Source organism: Bicyclus anynana, chromosome 7, assembly GCF_947172395.1.
Source record: "Bicyclus anynana chromosome 7, ilBicAnyn1.1, whole genome shotgun sequence".
NCBI lineage: Eukaryota > Metazoa > Arthropoda > Insecta > Lepidoptera > Nymphalidae > Bicyclus > Bicyclus anynana.
In genome coordinates, this window is record NC_069089.1 from 17,644,406 (window position 1) to 17,663,413 (window position 19,008).

At 35.8% G+C, this 19,008-nt stretch overlaps 2 protein-coding genes across 3 annotated transcripts; both read left to right on the forward strand.

Annotated features, from left to right (window-relative positions):
- Positions 1 to 1,175: 1,175 nt before the first annotated feature.
- Positions 1,176 to 11,562, forward strand: LOC112045767 (juvenile hormone esterase). 2 transcript variants are annotated; one of them, XM_024082081.2, is made up of 4 exons: positions 1,176 to 1,559; positions 2,926 to 3,057; positions 6,726 to 8,023; positions 10,120 to 11,562. In XM_024082081.2, the coding sequence occupies exons 1-4, from the start codon at positions 1,491 to 1,493 to the stop codon at positions 10,301 to 10,303; spliced, it is 1,683 nt and encodes a 560-aa protein (XP_023937849.2). In that variant the 5' UTR covers positions 1,176 to 1,490; the 3' UTR covers positions 10,304 to 11,562. The 2 variants fall into 2 exon arrangements, with proteins under 2 accessions (XP_023937849.2, XP_023937851.2); XM_024082083.2 differs by lacking the exon at positions 1,176 to 1,559 and adding an exon at positions 1,590 to 1,715.
- An 837-nt stretch (positions 11,563 to 12,399) lies between these two features.
- On the forward strand, positions 12,400 to 16,990 carry LOC112045756 (esterase B1). Its single transcript, XM_024082066.2, has 4 exons — positions 12,400 to 12,614; positions 14,550 to 14,684; positions 14,788 to 16,064; positions 16,756 to 16,990. Exons 1-4 carry the CDS (start codon positions 12,534 to 12,536, stop codon positions 16,928 to 16,930), a joined length of 1,668 nt encoding a protein of 555 aa, XP_023937834.2. The 5' UTR covers positions 12,400 to 12,533; the 3' UTR covers positions 16,931 to 16,990.
- Positions 16,991 to 19,008: the final 2,018 nt, after the last annotated feature.

Genomic DNA, 19,008 nt, shown 5'->3' on the forward strand with positions numbered 1-19,008 from the left:
TTAAACTTATCATTAATTTATTGATAGGTTTAGTTATTATGTAAAGTAAGATTATAGATTATTAATTCCAGTCAGTAAAATGACATTTCCAGTGTTGTAGGTTTTTAGTTCCAAATAAATAGTGATGTGGTAGAATCGAGCATTTACAATTAAAAGTTAGTCGACGTTAATTTTTTTTTTATTCAATACCTATCAAATTGGCTTTTCTTTTTACTGACTGGAATTAAAGCCTAGTTCGAATTACTTTAGCATTTTAGTCGAGTAGCGTACTAAACTACTTGCTTCTGCCCAAAAATCGTTCGCACATTATTCGAGTACAGTACACAAGTAAGTGGTGGTTTGCAAGATGAACAACCTACAACGCAATAAAGTAAATGAACTAATTAAGCTAATCACAATGGCTTTAATAGAAGAAGTGGATGAGGAAATTTGTGTGATTAATAAAAAGAAGCTATGGGTATGAAAATAGACGACGAATTGTTTCTTCGCTCCAGTGAAGTCATTTTATGATTTTAGGAACAACTAATAAACTCTACCAATTCATCAAGTTCGGATTTGTTTAGTCGGTGAAACAGTGAGCATGACGCGTGGTGGGACGCGCTAGTCGCCCGATAAAATAAATTAAAATAGATTGAATCGATTAAAATAATTACTAACTTATTTGACTAAATTTTTGATGTTCAGACACGTTTAGCAGCTACATTTTAAGTTACTCGACTAAATCGTACTTTAGTATTGTAGTATCATATTAATCTGTGGCTTAAGCCCTAAAAACCACAGTTTAAAATCCGTCCTGTGAAACGATTTTTAAATGTCGCCATTGCCACACACACGCACGAACACACGCACGCACGCACATACTCAACACACATGTTGTTAACTGTTTCTTACAACATTCAACTACACAAACCGGTTTGTTTAGGGAAGGAGATGAATATACGAGCGACGATTACAATTATTAAGAAACATCGATTCTATTGAGACAGTTTTTTTAAACGCGTTAGATCGTTGATCTTATACTTTCACAGAGGGGTAACGTCTAGCGAGTCAGGTCCCTATTTAATTCATCTGGGCAAATTAGCAATATATTATCGATATCGATATTCGATTATCGTTGCACCCAAACCCTTTTTACATTACAATTTACAAGTTGCAGTTGTAGCAGATGTTAATTGTTGATAGTTGCATCCAAAGATTACAGTGTATTATATTGCATCCATAGAGAACTAAGAACTTCCAACCAAGTGACAAGTCCAACTTTTTATTGTTTGTGGCGTCTGGCGGTGGTTGTTTGATATTTTTTAATTCATTCGATTCGAAATTTAAACGTGGGAATTTATATTTTAATTATTTAGTACATGTATAAAATAAACATCTATTATACACTTCATATCAACATGTTGTTAACTGATGAAGAGTTCTATAGGTACTTATTTCTTGAAAAATAATAAAATAAACTTGTTATCAATATTTTGTGATTAGTTAATAGAATGATAGTAAAGTACTTTAGAAAGATGATAAGCGATTCGCGGCGATTTTCAATTCAGTCAGGATCTATGGTAAGTCTGTGTTACAAAGTTTGTTATTGTTTCAATAATCTGTTTTAATTTTGAAGTCACAGTTGAAATTGCAAAATAAGTTGCTGTAAAATAAAATAATTTGTAAATAGTACTTAGAAACAAAAAAATACCTAATAACCGATCACCATGACACAGGTTCTCAATTTGGTTTTTATCACAGTTTAATAATAGGTAGGTACTTGGGGAAAAAATAATTGAGTTAAAGGTCCTTTCATTTTCATACCTTTGTACTTTACTCATCTACAATGTATACTTAGGCATGCATAATCAGACCTCTATGTTGTTACCTTTGTAAATGTCCAAATTCAAATTCAAAATCCATCAATTTAGTTCAATCAAGTGATAAATTAAAGTCATCAATTAAGTTAAATAAGTTTACAAGTACTTTTGGAAGGTCAGGATATTATGTTGTTAAGGTGATAAGTAGTCGAAAACATATTAAGTACAAAGTTCATATTATTAGTTTTTGGTACCCAGTTTTTTATTGATCCCTCATATAGCCTCAATAGCTCTTCACTGAAGGCACTGGACATCGAGATCATGTGTCCCATCCCTGACTGTTGAGTCATTGTTGTTACCACTCCTAACACCGTTTTTCAGAATTTTTGAAGAGAAATGGCCAGCAAAATCTCTAACTTGCTGCTGTAGTAGGATCTTCACAAATTTGGCTAGTGAGAGAGAACCATAGGAGTAGAGAATGGGAGTGTTAATTGATTTTAAAAGATTCCTAAACTCATAAGTCACAAGTCCAGGGTTCTGCTCAGTGCTTTTCCCTCTGCCATATGATTGACCCAGCATCTTCAGTGAATCTGTGGAATGCTAAGATATTCATCTCTCTCATTAGTATCGAGTGGACGCTCATGACTTTGTTTTTGTGAAATTCAGTTTTTTTATAAATCCCGCAAAAATCACAGAATTGAAGGGGGTAAAAAGTAGCCTATGTTCAGTTGCAAGGTCCAATTTAACTCTGTACCAAATATCATCTGAATCGGTTCACCCGTTTAGCCATGAAAGGTAACAGACAGGCAGACTTACTTTCACATTTATCGAGTATGGATTTTATATTGAGGACATCAAAGTCGATTCCAGGAAGCTGCTGGATGCCGGCAGCTCGAGACTATTGTGCTTGGAGGTCCATGCAAGTGGCCTATATCCAGCAGTGGACGTCCATCGGCTGATAATGATGATGATGGTGGATTTTAAACCAATTATTCTCCTTTACTAAAAAATAGAAAACCTTTTATGAATATTTCACTATAATTCTAAATAAAAATAGTACTTAGATCATTTTGGACTTTTATATAACTTTTTATTTAATTTTGTAACTTCTCTTTTATTTTTCCAGGCTAACCCAATAGTGACGGTAAAAGAAGGGAGTCTATGTGGCACTGTGAACAAGTTATACAATGGTGTAAATTATTATAGCTTTAAAGGCATCCCTTATGCACAACCTCCAGTGGGAAGACTTCGGTTTAAGGTAATTTTTACATGACATTATTATTACAAGCTACCAGCCTCATTGCTTCAGATCACAAGGTTCTGGGTCAGGCTGTGAAATTATTTATTTCTAGAAATTTTCAGTCCGGAGTTGGTGGTGTACACCCCTGTGCCTTAAAGAGCACAATAAGTCGTCGATGTCAGTCACTATCATCAATATCTGACAGTGATTGTTAATAGTCAAAACATTATCACCCTAAACAAGCCGATCCGCATTGGACCATTTAAAGGAAACCTAATCCTGTAGTCTTCGTTTCCAGTGTGGGGTTGACATTCTAGCACCCCAATGTCCAACTTGAACTATGTGTCTGCGACTTGCTAAGCTATGTAAGTGGCTTAAGTTGTTTTGTGGATCTCCTAATTTCCAATTTTTGGAAAGTTTAGTAAGGTTAGTTAGTTATATATTTGTGCCTAATAGTTTATGTAGGCACTTTAAAACTTTTTTTTATTTTATAGTATAGCAGTATGGTATAGTAGTATATAGCAGTATAGTAGTATAGTTCCAATCACAGTTCATTTAAAAAGTTTAAAATTACTTATTATTAAATTTTTTTTTTTATATGATGTACTTAACTAAAAGATTATGCTTTTTGCAATTTTTCCTATATCTATGCTATAAAACGTTTCCTGTTACCAAATTTCTGTAGGTTTTCTTTATTTTTCGAAAGAGGAAGGGGAACGGTCACTGGCCCATACAACGTCGGCCCAGAGAATTCAGGTAAACCCCCATGTAAAGGTGTATGGACAAAAATACATTTTTACTATAACTCTTCTAGGGCAAAAGTTTTGGTGGTGTACCAAAGCGGCGAAGTAACATTTGAAGCTGTTCTTATTTTTCTTTTTGTATTATTTTTTTCTGTTACCAACAAGCTCAACAAATAAGAAAACGAACAAAAATAAAAAAATAAAAAGTCTTTAAAGAATATCGAGAACTCAGGCTGTATGGTCAACGATCTTAGCTTGTCCCTGTTGTGGACAAATTAAGGATGATTTAAAAATGTAAAAAATTGAAGCAAACTTGTTTTGATAAAGTAATGATTTCATTATTAAAGTAGAATTATTAAGATTTTTTTTTAGATATATGTAAATTGCCAGATCTTTGGGGTAGGCGTGGGCCAGGGATGGCTAATTCTCTTTGGTTGTGTTGGCTTAGAAGTTTGATTTTTTCATAGCTCTAACAAACAGTACACCTGAGAATTTGGTATAAATTTCAGCTTGTTACTACTAGCGGACCTCTACGCGTTCCTGAGAAAAGGATCTTAAAAGACAGACAGAAGTGATGGCTTGGCAACTTCGTTCGTAACACTCTCGATGTTGCGCGCGGGGCGGGGGGCGTGTAGCGATGAATGAAAAACCCACGACTGATGCACGTCACTTCCCCGTACGCACGATTTCACACCGGCGCAGTCTTTCCGCCCGACGCCCGCATATCATGGGAGTGTTATCAACGAACTTGCCAGACTATAATATAAGGGTTCCGTTTTTTCTTTCAAGATTCAGAACCTTTAAAAAATAAATAATTATTATGAAATTTAACGTCATGTACCTACCTAATAATTTTTAGAACAAAAACTTTAATTAAAATTTTCCACGGAGGAGGTTACGAGTAGGTAGGTCATAAATATTATGTACTGAATTTTAGTGCTGTAACTTTTTCCCACACATAAAACGTTAGCAAATTTATATAATACTAGCGGACGCCCGCGACTTCGTCCGCGTAAAAATTAATGTAAACTTCTCTACCTCTACCTTACCCTGCTCGTAAACCTACCCAACCCTACCCTACCCTACCCTACCCCTACCTTACTCCTACCCTACCGCTAATGCTTACCCTTCCTACCCCCCACCTTACCCTACCCTAACCCTACCCGTAACCTATCCATACCCTATCCTACCCTACCCCTAATCTACCCCTACCCTACCCCTTACCTTACTCCGACCCTACCGCTAACCCTAACCCTTCCCTACCCCTACCTTATCCCTACCCTAACCCTACCCCTATCCTACTCCTCCCCTACCCTATACGTTCCATATCCTTCCCCTACCTCTACCTTGCCCCTACCCTACACTACCCCTACCTTATCCGTACCCTACCCTACCCTACCCTACCCTACACTTTCGATAAATTACCCTTACCCTACCTCTATCCTACCCCTTCCCTACCTCTATCCTATCCCTACCCTCAGCAAAATTTCCCAAGCGACTTCTATGCTAATACTATAAAGAGGTAAAGTTTGTGTGGTTGTCGGGGGTAATCTCTGGATCTACTGGACCGATTTGGAAAATTCTTTTACCAATAGAAAGCTACATTATTTGCGAGTGTCGTAGGTTATGTTTGGTCCTCATATTCATACGGGAACGGGAACCACGTAATTAAAACCGCGGAGCGTCATATAGCGGCATTTCTGCGACTTTCAGAAATTTTGTATTATCTCCGAAACTATATAACTAATTAACATACTGTAAAGGGCAAATCTTATCTCTATAATATCCTTGTGATTATTAAATCATTTATTTTGATAAGGATTTAAGTTTATTTGTGTAAATAATGACGTAAACCTTAGTTTAAAATTTAAATAATTTATTAAAGTACTAAAGGTACTATATCTGCTAAAATATAAAAGATAGATATATGGTGTCGCGGACTTTTTTGTAGAACTTTTAAAGGTTCAAAAAGCCTCCATACATTTATTTCAGTTATGCGCAATGGTTGAGGCAGCGCATGCGAATAAGTAAGTTTTTCGGTTTGACCTGTAAGAGAAAACCCGCGATATCTCAGTAGTTATATATGATAGAAATATAAAATATAGCCTATAGCACTCCCCGATAACGTAGCATTCTACTGGTGAAAGAATTTTTAAAATCGGTCCAGTAGTTCCGAAGATTACCCCATTTCAAAAAATTGTTACAAACTTACAAACTTACAAACTTACAAACTTTACCTCTTTATAATATTAGTATAGAATAGCATAAAAAGTTATCACTTATCTACAAGATCAATACATTGTTTATTGCTTACATTGCTGTTTATTACCTGTATTTTATTTTTTAATTAAATTGATTATTGTTATGTATGTATTATGTAAATACTAGCGACATCCGTGAGTTTGCTTGCGAAAAAATTAGTGTAGGCATTCACCGTCCTTGAAACATCGTTACATTTTAACGATAGTGAATGAAACAAGTACTGTGGACCTATTCTATTCTAATTTTATTCTATTTCATAAAATATTTTAACCCCTTTATTATAAGTAGGCACACGGACAGTTGTCCGCCATTTTGTTTCAACTTACTGGTGATATTTTCAAACTTCTTAAAACCAGATTAATATTCAACAATAAGCTCCACTAACATGGATCGGCAAAACATGGTTTATTAGAGTTTTCTTTTTCTCTTGTCCGCTCTAGGTCCACTTATAGAGGGCAGAAGTCCGCAAAGAGTCTCCACTTGCTTGTGCAGTTTTTGGCATACTTCATCTTCTAAAATTTCTAGTCTGTACATCTACTATTTACAGCAAAAGCCAAATTGTCTTCCAAAAAATATTATATTGGACATAAACTACAATACATTTGTGTCGTTTTTAACAGAGAAACACAATAAATGATTGTATTTTTTAATTTTTACATGTTTCATGTTTTTTCATTTCAGGCTCCACTTCCAGTACAGCCATGGGAAGGAGTCCTAGACGCCACAAAACATGGTCCAAACTGCCCCCAAACCAATGCAACTAGAGAGATTTTGGAAGGAGACGAAAACTGCCTATTTCTGAATGTATACACTAGGTCATTGAAAGATGATTCAAAACTTCCCGTCATGGTGTACATACACGGAGGAGGTTACATGACAGGATCGGGAGACGACGATATGTACGGTCCAAAATTCCTACTCATTCAGAATGTTATATTAGTCACTATTAATTATAGGCTAGAAGCTTTCGGTTTCTTATGTCTAGACACGCCCGAAGTACCCGGTAACGCCGGATTAAAAGACCAAGTGGCGGCTTTTCGATGGGTTAAAAATAATATCAGTAAATTTGGTGGAGATCCTGAAAATATTACTATATTTGGTGAAAGCGCTGGCGGTGCCTCTGTGACATTTCACATGTTGTCTCCCATGTCTAAAGGATTGTTTAACAAAGCGATCTCCCAAAGTGGAGTTTGCTTAAACGATTGGGCGTATGACGCCGAAGCCAAAACGAGGGCATTTAAAGTTGGAAAAATTTTGGGCAAGGAAACAACCGATCCTGAAGAGTTGTTGGAGTATCTCCAAAGCGTGCCGGCTAAAAGATTCATCGCCCTAAATTTCAAGGTCGGTTCGGAAGATGAGAAATATAGAGGCCTACATGTGCGTTTTGGACCAGTTGTTGAGAAGAAATTCGATGAAACCGAAGGATTTCTAACAGAGCAACCTCTAGATTTATTATGCTCTGGGAAATTCAATCCCGTGCCTTTCATAATTGGGTACAACACTCGCGAAGGTCTCGTCGTAGCACACAGTGAAGCGAAAAAGCACAATATTTTAAACAAGTTTCCCTCATTTTTTGTACCTGCAGAAATTAAACGCAACGTTTCTGAGGAAAAGCTTGAAGAATTCGGAGAACGTATAAAAGCTTTCTATTGTCCCGGTAGAGATTTGACTCTGGACGACTACGACATACTTTCTGATATTGCAACCGATTTATACTTCATGTTCGGTATAAATAGAATGGCCGATTTATGTTCTGCTTACTGTAAATCGGTTTATATGTACAGATTTAATTTGTGCACCGAATTGAACCGGTTCAAGTCGCTGGTCGGTATGACGGACTATGAAGGGGCGTGTCACGTGGACGAATTGTTCTATCTGTTCAATAATGTGATGAACGAAGATATTTATAAAGAGAAAGTACATTTGAAGAAGTATGTTTATATGATAACGAAAATGTGGGCGGATTTCGCTAAAACAGGGTAAGTTGAACTAATACATATAATAATTAAATTATTTTAAATATTGTCCTGCTATAGGTGGTAGAATTAGGGTCCCAAGGTGCTGGAATGGCGACCCCGCACTAGAAAGCTCAGTGCTGGTCGACCCCCCATCAGGTGGACTCAAGCGATTCGCAAGGATTCGCTGGAAGCAGGCGGCTCAGGATTGTGATATTTGGAAGTCCCTACAAAAGGCAAATGTCCTAGTCCGAGGCAGTGGACGTCCATCGGCTGGTTCTGGCATTCTAGGTTCATCACCCAGCTCTGATTTTTCCGTTTTGTATTTTGTAAATTGGTTTGGGTCAAGTTCAGTGGCAGGCTTCTGATTTAAATTCAAAATTAGTTAATTTCAAGTAGGCTTACTTAAAAAGCTTTAATAAAACATCAAGTTTGGCTATTGATCTCCACCACCCGTTCAAAGGCATTTTCTGCTAAGAAGAGCCAACAATAAACTCAATATTTGCTCTTATAAAAAAAAAACATTCTTTACAATACTTCCTCCTCTGTGAGTCGTAATCCTCATGTGTGAGGGTCGAGACCACCTCCATCTCTGATCTTTGCTCTTAGGATATTATGGCATCTTTTTCTATCTCTGGCTACGCGAAGAGCATCGTAAACAGTGGACTTGAGTGTAGTGCGGACTAACGCATCAGGCTGCGCCCCTGCGTTATTTTTCCTTCCACCTTGCCAGTAATAACTAATTTTCCCAGATTATCTCTGTCTTTCCTGGTGTCAAAAGTACTCTAAAATACGCTTGAGGCATATGGTATAGAGTCTTATTTTAACTTTGAGTTTGGCAAGTATCTAGCGTTTGCCCGAAATGCAGTCCGTGCGGAATCCGGAGTATTTTCCTAGAACACCACATCTCGAAAGCGTCAATCCTTTTGCGGTCTGCAGATTTTAGGGTCCACGCCTCAGCCCCATAGAGAAAGATGGAAAAGACGAGTGTACGGACGAGTTTTATCTTTGTTTTCAACGAGATGTTACGGCCTTTCCAAGTTTTATGTAGCTGAGACATGGTACTCTTGGCCATCCCAATCCTTCTTCGTACGTCCAGTTCACAGGAGCCATTATTCGTGATGGTGGATCCGAGGTATGCGAATTCTTCAACAAATTGTAGGTTGAGTGCGCCAATGAACTCTAAGCTATGTGATCTATTTATGACCATGATTTTGGTCTTTTCTTTTTTGATAGATAGGCCCAAGTTAATGCTGACTCGTTCCATTCTCTCCTGCAATGTGCACATTTCTGCTTCATTTGCGGCCAGGAGCGTAGTATCATCTGCGTATCGAAGGTTATTTAATTTTACTCCACCACTGCGTACGCCTCCTTACAATACTTACATAGCATTAATTCTACTTCTTGTGTGAAAGAAGCCAATCCAATTGGACTCCCAAGTATCTTTGTCATCAATAAATAAAATATTTTATAATAAATTAATAAAAACATCCATTGTATTGCTTTGTGTAATAAATGTCTTTGAATTTCTATAAAGTAGAATCTATATGAGTGTTCCGTTATCTCAAGTTTGGAAGCTCCTACTTTAGTAACTCAAATAAAGAATGGGGATGATGACTAGGTTTGAATATATTGATTTTTACGATACATTCGGGTAAATAAGGTCAATGTTAACTAATTTATACATAAAAAGCAAAGATTGCCTGGATATTTGCAAAATGAATGAGATTATAAAATTTCAAAATCTATTAAAAATCCTTCATCGTAATTAGATGAAAATTCAGTTTTAGCTTTCTTACATTAATTGTTACATTTTTTAATAAATGAACAATAAACATAAACGCACAAATAACAAAGATATTAGTAATTTTGTTTGAACACACATACAAATCTAACGATCATTACATTGCCTACGACGTCATTAGTTCATGCCATTTTGTATGTGGCGTTTTTCTGGGATCCGCGGCAGCGCCGAAAATCTGACCTTTTAAAACCCTGTAGCTCCGAAAGTAATGATCGCAGATACCTTGTTACTTTTACAAAATTGCTTTACTATTAGCATACTCTTAATTTATATACAATTTAAAAACTGTCATCATCCCTATTGTTTTGTTTTCCAGTAATCCGACCCCGGAGTCCAGTTTAGGTGTAAAATGGACGCCATACACGCCTCACAGGAAGGAGTACCTGAACATAGACGACAAGTTGGAGATGTCGAGTGGTGCGGACAGGCAGCGGGTTCAGTTCCTGACCAAACTCTACACCGAGGCGGGGCTGCCCTGCTATGTGAAGAGCAATCTGTGACCGTAGTTTATAAGTAATAGCGGACGCCCGCGACTCCGTTCGCGTGTGATAGTCTAGTTGACACTTTTTTAAATAGTCTTAAATTGTTCATTACTGTACTACTAGATTGAAAAAAAAATTATCAGACTTTTTTTTGACAATAAGAGCCAAAGCTCTGTCGGCCATGATGATATGACGTCACGTTAACAAATCCTTTACCAAACGGAGCGTCTGACAATAATATTAGTTAACAATTATTTGGACGTTCAGTACATCAAGTAAGGGTTCATTTACACGAGCAGCAAGTGCTACCGACGACTGCAGTCGACTGCCGTTGACTGCCGTCTAGACGTCACTGACTGCAGTCGTCGATAGCAGTTGCTGCTCGTGTAAATGAACACTAACATTGGGACGACACAAAATGGACGTCAGCGTTTTTGATCTTTGGAAAATTTTAAAAAATACATGATTTATAAATTAAGTTTTATAAGAAATTTATTTTAGGTCCTTATTCCATGTACAATGCGAAATTTATATTGTTTATATTAAATTTTATACGAGTCATCTACTCTATTCTGCTTACAAATCTTGTGGAAACTGGGAATTTTTCTAAGATAAAAAGTTGTCTATGGTCCCCTAATGTCCTTTTTATCGCTATACCAAATTCCATTCAAATTGATTCAGTAGTTTAGCCGATAAATGGTAATAGACAGACTTACCGTCGCATTTATAACATTAGTATAAGTTTATTGGTATGGATGGGTGGTACTTGAAATATTTATATCTGACAAAAAAGTTACTTGAAATATTTATATCTGACAAAAAAGTTAAGCCTACGTTTTGGCCCCGTATCCAATACCTTTAATTTAAGTTAAAAAGCATTTATATTGAAGACTATGTACATATCTAAGTAAGTAAGCCAATTTACAAGACCTATTTAAGGATCTATTTTTAACTCAATGTAACTTAATGCTCAATTTTTTAATTTATTTTGATTTTAACTTTAGCTTTTATGTCTTGTAATATCAAAATGAAAGAAAGTATATATCAACTTAAATTATTTATACATTTCTAATTGATTTATTTAAAAGTTTGATGTTATACGACTAATAATTTAAGATGCTGAAGATGATTTAAGGTGCTTTACAGTGGCAGAGGTTTTTATGATATTATTTAATTTATTCTTAATCTAAAAGGGATTTGGTAAATATTAAAAAAAACACATACATTTTATACACTGATCATATTTTTTAGATGAATAAATTTTATTAATGTTGAAATGTTTTTTTTTTCAAATTGATCAGGTAACACAAAAAAAAAATAACAATGATATAGGTCAAAACAATTTAAGTCTTAGGCCATAGTAGGTAATGTTTGTGGTGTAGAGGTACCTACATCATATGATTGAAAAGTAGGTTTATTATACCTACTTTAATAAAATGGTTAAAGCGAGCGAGAGTTTTAAACGCGCTATATGCTGAAATGAATTTAAAAATAAACGTAGTCGGCTTTTAAAGATTAAAAGGTCTAGAGTTCTATAATGACCGTTTATAACCAAATGGCCGGGCCACAACCATTTTTTGTTTTTGTTTTAAATGTAGAAAATGTAGCGCCATCTTGTGATGAGTTGTTGTGTCGGTATAGTAAGGAACTCAAGTTCCTCAACAAAGATGGCGCTATAAAACATGGAACATTTTTGTTTACTAATGCGTGTTTTCGAGATCTAGAAATAAATAACATAATTGTTCATTAAATAGAGTAGGTACATAATCGCATAATATAAAGAAACACTGAATCGATCTAAATATTAAAATGTAGTCATAAAAGACTTGGAACCCAAGACAAAGAAAAAGTTGAGACGAAAAAAGTTATAAGACCACAGACAACAAACACCAAGTAGAGATTTTTACCGCGAATTTGAAATTATATAAACATACTCTCGAGTTCTTACTTTAAATTCAATTTAATTAAATAACTTAAATAAAATCAAATATTTTAAAAAAGTACATGGTTTTATTCACATTATTTATACAACATTGATTAACGAAGAAGAGAAGTGACCTATGTCAACTTATGTTTCTGAACTAAGTACTTGTACCTTTAAGGAAAATCCCAATCACTCAACGCAGACCGATACGTTACGTTAGTTAGAGTAGGTATACGGATTACAAATCAGTATAAAGTGTATCACCGTTTAAAATTATTTATTGTATTTCATATTTACGGTGTAGTAAACACCGCTATTGTAATAATGTGCAGATTTAAATGCAAATTATTTGTTACAATATTCTTACTACAGATAATAGGAATATTATCGTCCAGGAATTGCCAAGTAAGTTTAAATATTTTTCAGTACCTAGCCGTAGATAAATTTTTGCGCCAATAGTTTTTTAAAATTAATTTATTAGACTTTGAATATACAGGATGTCGCGTATTATAGTACGACATACTCTACAGGGTGGTAACTAACAGCTAACATCAAGGCCTACTAAAATAATGCAATTTACGTTAGCCGAAATTTTACGATTTTTAAGTTAAATTGATTTTTGTACAAAATACAAAAATCCCTAGCTTTAGTGCAATTTAGTCCTACAACCATGCGCTAAAAAATTAGTAAGCGTTGATTTTACCGTTGGTTATTATTTTTGAATAGATGTTACAGATAATGAGACTTGAAAATGTTTTTACAAAGTGATTTTTTTTACAAATAAAAATTTTAATAAAAAAATTCAACCGACTTCCAACTCAAAAATTAGCCTAAACTAAAAAGCAAAAAATAACATTTTACCTATGTGCTACCTTCTGATCAGTTTGAAGGCGGTGCCAAGCCAGAGATGTTTTAATTTAAGCCGTTTAAATTACAAAATTTCTGTGGTTCTTTCAAAAACGGCTTTAATTAAAACATGACACTGGATTAGCACCGCCTTCAAACTGATCAGAAGGTAGCACATAGGTAAAATGTTATTTTTTGCTTTTTAGTTTAGGCTAATTTTTGAGTTGGAAGTCGGTTGAATTTTTTTATTAAAATTTTTATTTTTTAATTTTTAGTGTTAGCACACCTACTGAGTGTGAACAAAAATTAATAAACAATTAGCTAAAACGTTATTTTCTTATGATAAGTATCTAAGTAATACAATCCCAATTTTAAAAATACTACCTTAACTCATACACAAAATTTCACTCCCCCTTTATCCACACGTAATATGAATATTCAGAAAAACGTGAAAGGTGACCGTCCTCCGTCTTCATCACCAGACCCCCTATGCAGTCACAATCCATTTAGGTGAAAAGTTCTCATCAATACAAATTTATCAAGTCCAAAGACTAGGTAGCTACTGTGAACCGTCGAGGAGTTCCCTTAACTCTCCTTCATCTTCGTCACCAGACCCCTAATACAGTCACAACCTATCCAGGTGGAAAGTTCTCATCAATACAAAATTATCAAGTCAAAACACAAGGTAGCTACTGTGAACCGTCCAGGAGTTCCCTTAACTATCCTTCGTCTTCATCACCAGACCCCTAATACAGTCACAACTCATCTAGGTGGAAAGTTCTCATCAATACAAATTTATCAAGTCCAAACACAAGGTAGCTACTGTGAACCGTTGAGGAGTTCTCTTAACTGTCCTTCGTCTTCATCATCAGACCCTTAATACAGTCACAACCCAACTAGGTGGAAAGTTCTCATCAATACAAATAAATCAAGCCCAAACAAAAGGTACCTGCTGTAAATCGTTGACGAGTTCCATCGTCTGTGTTTCGGCTCCATCATCAGACCAACTCCAGACCTTCATAAAATTGTAGTGGCTTAAAATAGATTATGGAAACACTAACAAACGCACTAGCCGTCCCTACGATTTTCGAAAGTTCCCCTCGATTTCTCCAGGATGCCATCATCAGATCCTGACATGAAAAAAATGGGACCACCCTGGAATCAAACCCTTTGAAACAAAAAAAGAATTTTTAAAATCGGTCCACAAATGACGGAATTATCGCTGGACATACATAAAAAAAAAAAAAAAAAACATACATACAGCCGAACGTAGAACCTCCTCCTTTTTGGAAGTCGGTTAAAAATGGGATTAATTACACAAAGTATGATTACATTAATGACCAAAAGAAAAAGTTAATGAGTTTAGTTTAAGGGCGTTCTTGTTCACTCTAGGGCTTAAACTGCTGAACCGATTTTAATGAAGAATTGCTTTGTTATACCGATTATGTTGTATATTTTTTTTTTAATCTGATTATATCTTGCTTTATTTTGTAGCATGAAGATCCTATAGTAAGAACAAAAGAAGGTAAAGTGCGGGGAGTCATCGATAAACTAGTGGATGGATCTACCTACTACAGGTTTAGGGGAATACCCTATGCCGTTCCCCCTGTTGGAGATCTTAGATTTAAGGTACCTAACTGCCTTTTAGTTTACGTATAATACCCACTTAGTACCTACCATACGCATCGATATTAAAATTATTAGCAGACTACTAATTTTGTAACATTTTTAGGCACCTCTGCCTCCACAATCATGGCGAGGCGTACGCGATGCATCTAACTTTGGAAATATTTGCTCCCAATTCAACCAAACATACCAAGGCGATGAAGATTGCTTATTCCTGAACGTTTATACGAAGACACTGCGTAGAAACGCTAAAACCCCCGTCATGGTTTGGATCCACGGTGGATCGTTTTCCCAGGGTTCTGGAAACTTCTTCCTGCCAGATTTTCTCTTACAACACAACGTTATTTTAGTCACCCTTAATTATAGGTTAGAAGTTTTGGGTTACTTGACTCTTGATACTCCAGAAGTGCCTGGCAATGCTGGTATGAAAGACCAAGTCGCTGCGTTAAGATGGGTGCAGAATAACATAGAGAAGTTTGGTGGTGACCCGAATTCAGTTACACTTTTTGGTGAAAGCTCTGGAGCCGCGGCTGCCGTGTATCATATGTTTTCACCCATGTCTAACGGTCTATTCCACAAAGTCATAGCTCAAAGCGGGAGTTACGATTTAGCTCGTCGTGAAGGTGAAAAAGAAAGAGCTTTCAGAGCTGGTAAAGTTCTAGGAAAAGATACCGACGACCCGCAAGAATTGCTGGACTTCTTCAGAAGTTTAGAAGCTAGTAAGCTCACCAATTTAACGTTCGCAACTTTAACTGATGACGAAAGATTTAGGGGACTCCCGGCAAAATTTGTGGCGAATATCGAAAAGAAATTTGCCAATGTACAACCATTTATGGATGAAGATCCTACAAAAATGCTCGTCGAAGGCAGTATTAATAAAGTGCCTCTTATGATCGGTTACAATTCAGGTGAAGGTTTAATTATGACTCAATTTCACGCTGCTTTATTAGACACGTACAATAATCAACCTTCATATTATGTTTCCAAAGAGATTGTGGACAAAATTTCCGAGGAGCAGCTTACAGATTTTGGTAATAGGATAAAAAGATTCTATGTAGGCGATAGAGATATTACTAAAGATGATTTGGCTACAATTCGTGACATGCAAACGGACATACATTTTTCGTATACGACACATAGATTTGCGGACTTGTACAGCAAATTGAGTTCACAAACCTACATGTATAGATTTGATGCGGTGACTGAACTTAATGCAATTAAGAATACTCTAAATATGCCCAATGTGGGAGGTGTCAGCCATGCGGATGAATTGTTCTATTTGTTCTACAACTATCTGAATGAGAAGCCTTATAAAGAGCAGAAGAGATTAAGAGACCTTGTATTCAAAGTGACAAAGTTGTGGACAGATTTTGCGAAAACCAGGTGAATATAAATCAGTTATTCATAAAACTTGTCACTCTTTATTGTAATGTTTCTTTGCAGATATAGTTAAGTGATGTTTACAATTTTAGGCCTTCAAAATATGATGCGAGTTTTTCCTTGTTTCAACATTCGTGTTTACCTGTGACTCAGTCGAAAGGGGATTTCTTTGGCGTATTAGTTCAATTACTTACGGCTTAAGCAATGACTAACAATACTTTGTCATGTATTGTTTGTTCACTTAAGAAACTTGTTCTTCAATTTCAACCGCAGATTATTTTTTTATTTTATAACATGTTTGCCCTTGACTGCTATCTCTTCTGATGTTAAGTGACGATACAGTAAGATGGAAGCGGGCTTACTTGAAAGAGGTATCTACAAGTATATTCTACCCATAAGTTGTCGGTTTCTACGCGGCATCGTACCGGAACGCTGAATTGCTTGTGATACGTCTTTGTCGGTAGGATGGTACTGGTAACTAGCCTTGACCTTAGTCAATATTGAAATACAAAATTCTAAACTATCTTTAATTATTTACCGGTCAATAACTGTAAATCTAAGAATAAGTGATAATTGAATAGCTTTCCATTCTAAAGACGTCTCTCATTTTGTAGTTTCAAAGTCTGGCCATCCTAACTCTTGTATAGTTAAGCTACTTTTACACCCACAATCAATATTTTTTATTTAATTTCAGCAATCCAACTTCAGGTGGCGTCGAGCCTGTATGGAAACCTTACACCGTCAGTGGAAAAGAATTTTACATTATAGACGAACAATTCTCTCACGGAAAATATGCTGATAAAGAAAGGATGGAGTTTTGGAACAAACTGTATGAAGAAGCTGGACTGCCTCACATATCTAAATCTTAATAGTTGAAGTATTGCAGATAACTTTAATAATTGTTTAATAAAGTCAATCTAAGTCTCGTTTACGTTTAATTTTTTTCAATTCAACTATGACCTATAACATGAACTATCTAAAAATTCATCTAGGTTTGGTTTGAACGCCGTAGAAGTAGGCGCGAGAGGTTTACTAGCCAAAATCTTTCCATAACTTGCATATGGGAGTGCTAATTAACTGTCAAGGACGTCCTTAACCCTACACCATCGGTCACAAGTCCGAGGATCTGGTCAGAGATTTTCTCTCTGCCACGCGATGGACCCGGCACCCGCACGGTGAATCCATGAATGCTAAGATATTTCGTCTCTGTTATGACTGCGCCACTTATACGAGTACCTTCATACTCAGTGCTAATATTATGTAGGAAGTAATGATTTATTCTGTACTTACCTAAGTACTCATACTTCATACCATATACGTAGAGGTTTGTTATTATTATTATCAGAGCTTGTATACTATCGGCATCTATAACGCTTTTTTTAAACAAAAAAACATTAATAATTTAAATTAGGTGCATTGTAAAATATACCATCATTAGTACGAATAATATTTGCAATGCTCGATGTCGCAGAGGTTTCGTATTGTTATTACTTGCGTATATGTTAATAGATTATTATTTATTACTGAAAAGATAAACACATATTGTTATGGTAATAAATAGCAAATGCAATTCCTACATCACCTACATGATGACCGATAGATAGAGCCGACTCGTGTGTGAGAAAGTACCTACCTACGATTACAAATTCATAGCAACATTTTAATGAATTAAGATTTTTTATAATAACATTAAAAGTTGTGACGGCCTCCGTGGCTTAGTGACGTTCGCGGTGGATTTACAAGACGGAGGTCCAGTGGGAGGGAGGCTTTGGCCCTATTAGTTATATTAGTTATCACCCTACCAGCAAAAACGTACCGACCGTTACCCAAAACATAGCAAATGGAGTCGCGTGGTCGATGTTAGCTTCAAAAGCCATCTTTGATAAAAAAGGCCTAGCTAGCCCTGTTAGCTAGAGAAGCTCGTTTAAATTCCAAAAGGCTGAAAAAGATCGCTTGTCTGCGATAAGGTTTTTGTATCTACTTTATAGGTAGTGCTTGCATAAAGAACATAAGAAAGTACAATTACTGTCATATGTTCTTTATGCAAGTACCTACCTAGCTACACTACAATGAAATGGAAAAAAAGAGGTAATTTGTACATATACGAATCTTTGTTTGTAAGAATAGGCTGCCAAAATTTTCGAAATCCTCTTACCATTGGAAAGCTACATTATCAGTGAATAGGCTATAGTTATCCATATATTCCCTCAGGTAATGGAAATGACGTTGAAAACCGGGTGAAACTGCGGGTTCAAAATAAAACATAGGTAATGAATTATTCCCACTAGAACTTGTATTCTTTTAAATTAAGGCTTTTAGTGATATACCTGTAGGTAATAAACTGTGAGGTCATTGCCTTTTCGCATGTTTTTGGTTGTGCAGATTTACGCATACATTGGCAACATCGTTAAAATCGATGGCGTTTGAAGTTTCATTCAAAAACCTGTCTCCATAATTCGCATTTAAAAATGAACGGTCAAGTGCAAGTCAGATTCGCGCATGATATCTATGTTCCGTTCCATCTATAAAAAAACAGCAAGAAAATCACGGTTGCTGATTAAGATCAATCTTAATTATTTATTTTATTCTGTTTTAGTACCTATTTGTTTTTATAGTGCAGTGGCAACAAAAATACATAATTTTCTGTGAAAATTTCAACCGTCTTTATTATCACGGAATACGAGATACAGCCTAGTGACGAACGGACTGACCGCGGGTTCTGTTTTATCCTTTGGTACTGAGCCCGAAAGTTGAATTAAATAAGCATAAGGTCAATTTAAATTGGTTTGTATTTAACACTTTATAGGATTACTAGCTGATAACCACGACTTCGTCTGCGTGAAATGAGGGTTTTCACAAATTGTTTCCAAATAACAGACAAATCCAGTCAATAGTTTGAAAGAGTTCTTAATATCATCATTAGAATTAGTTTTTCGGAAATCTCGCA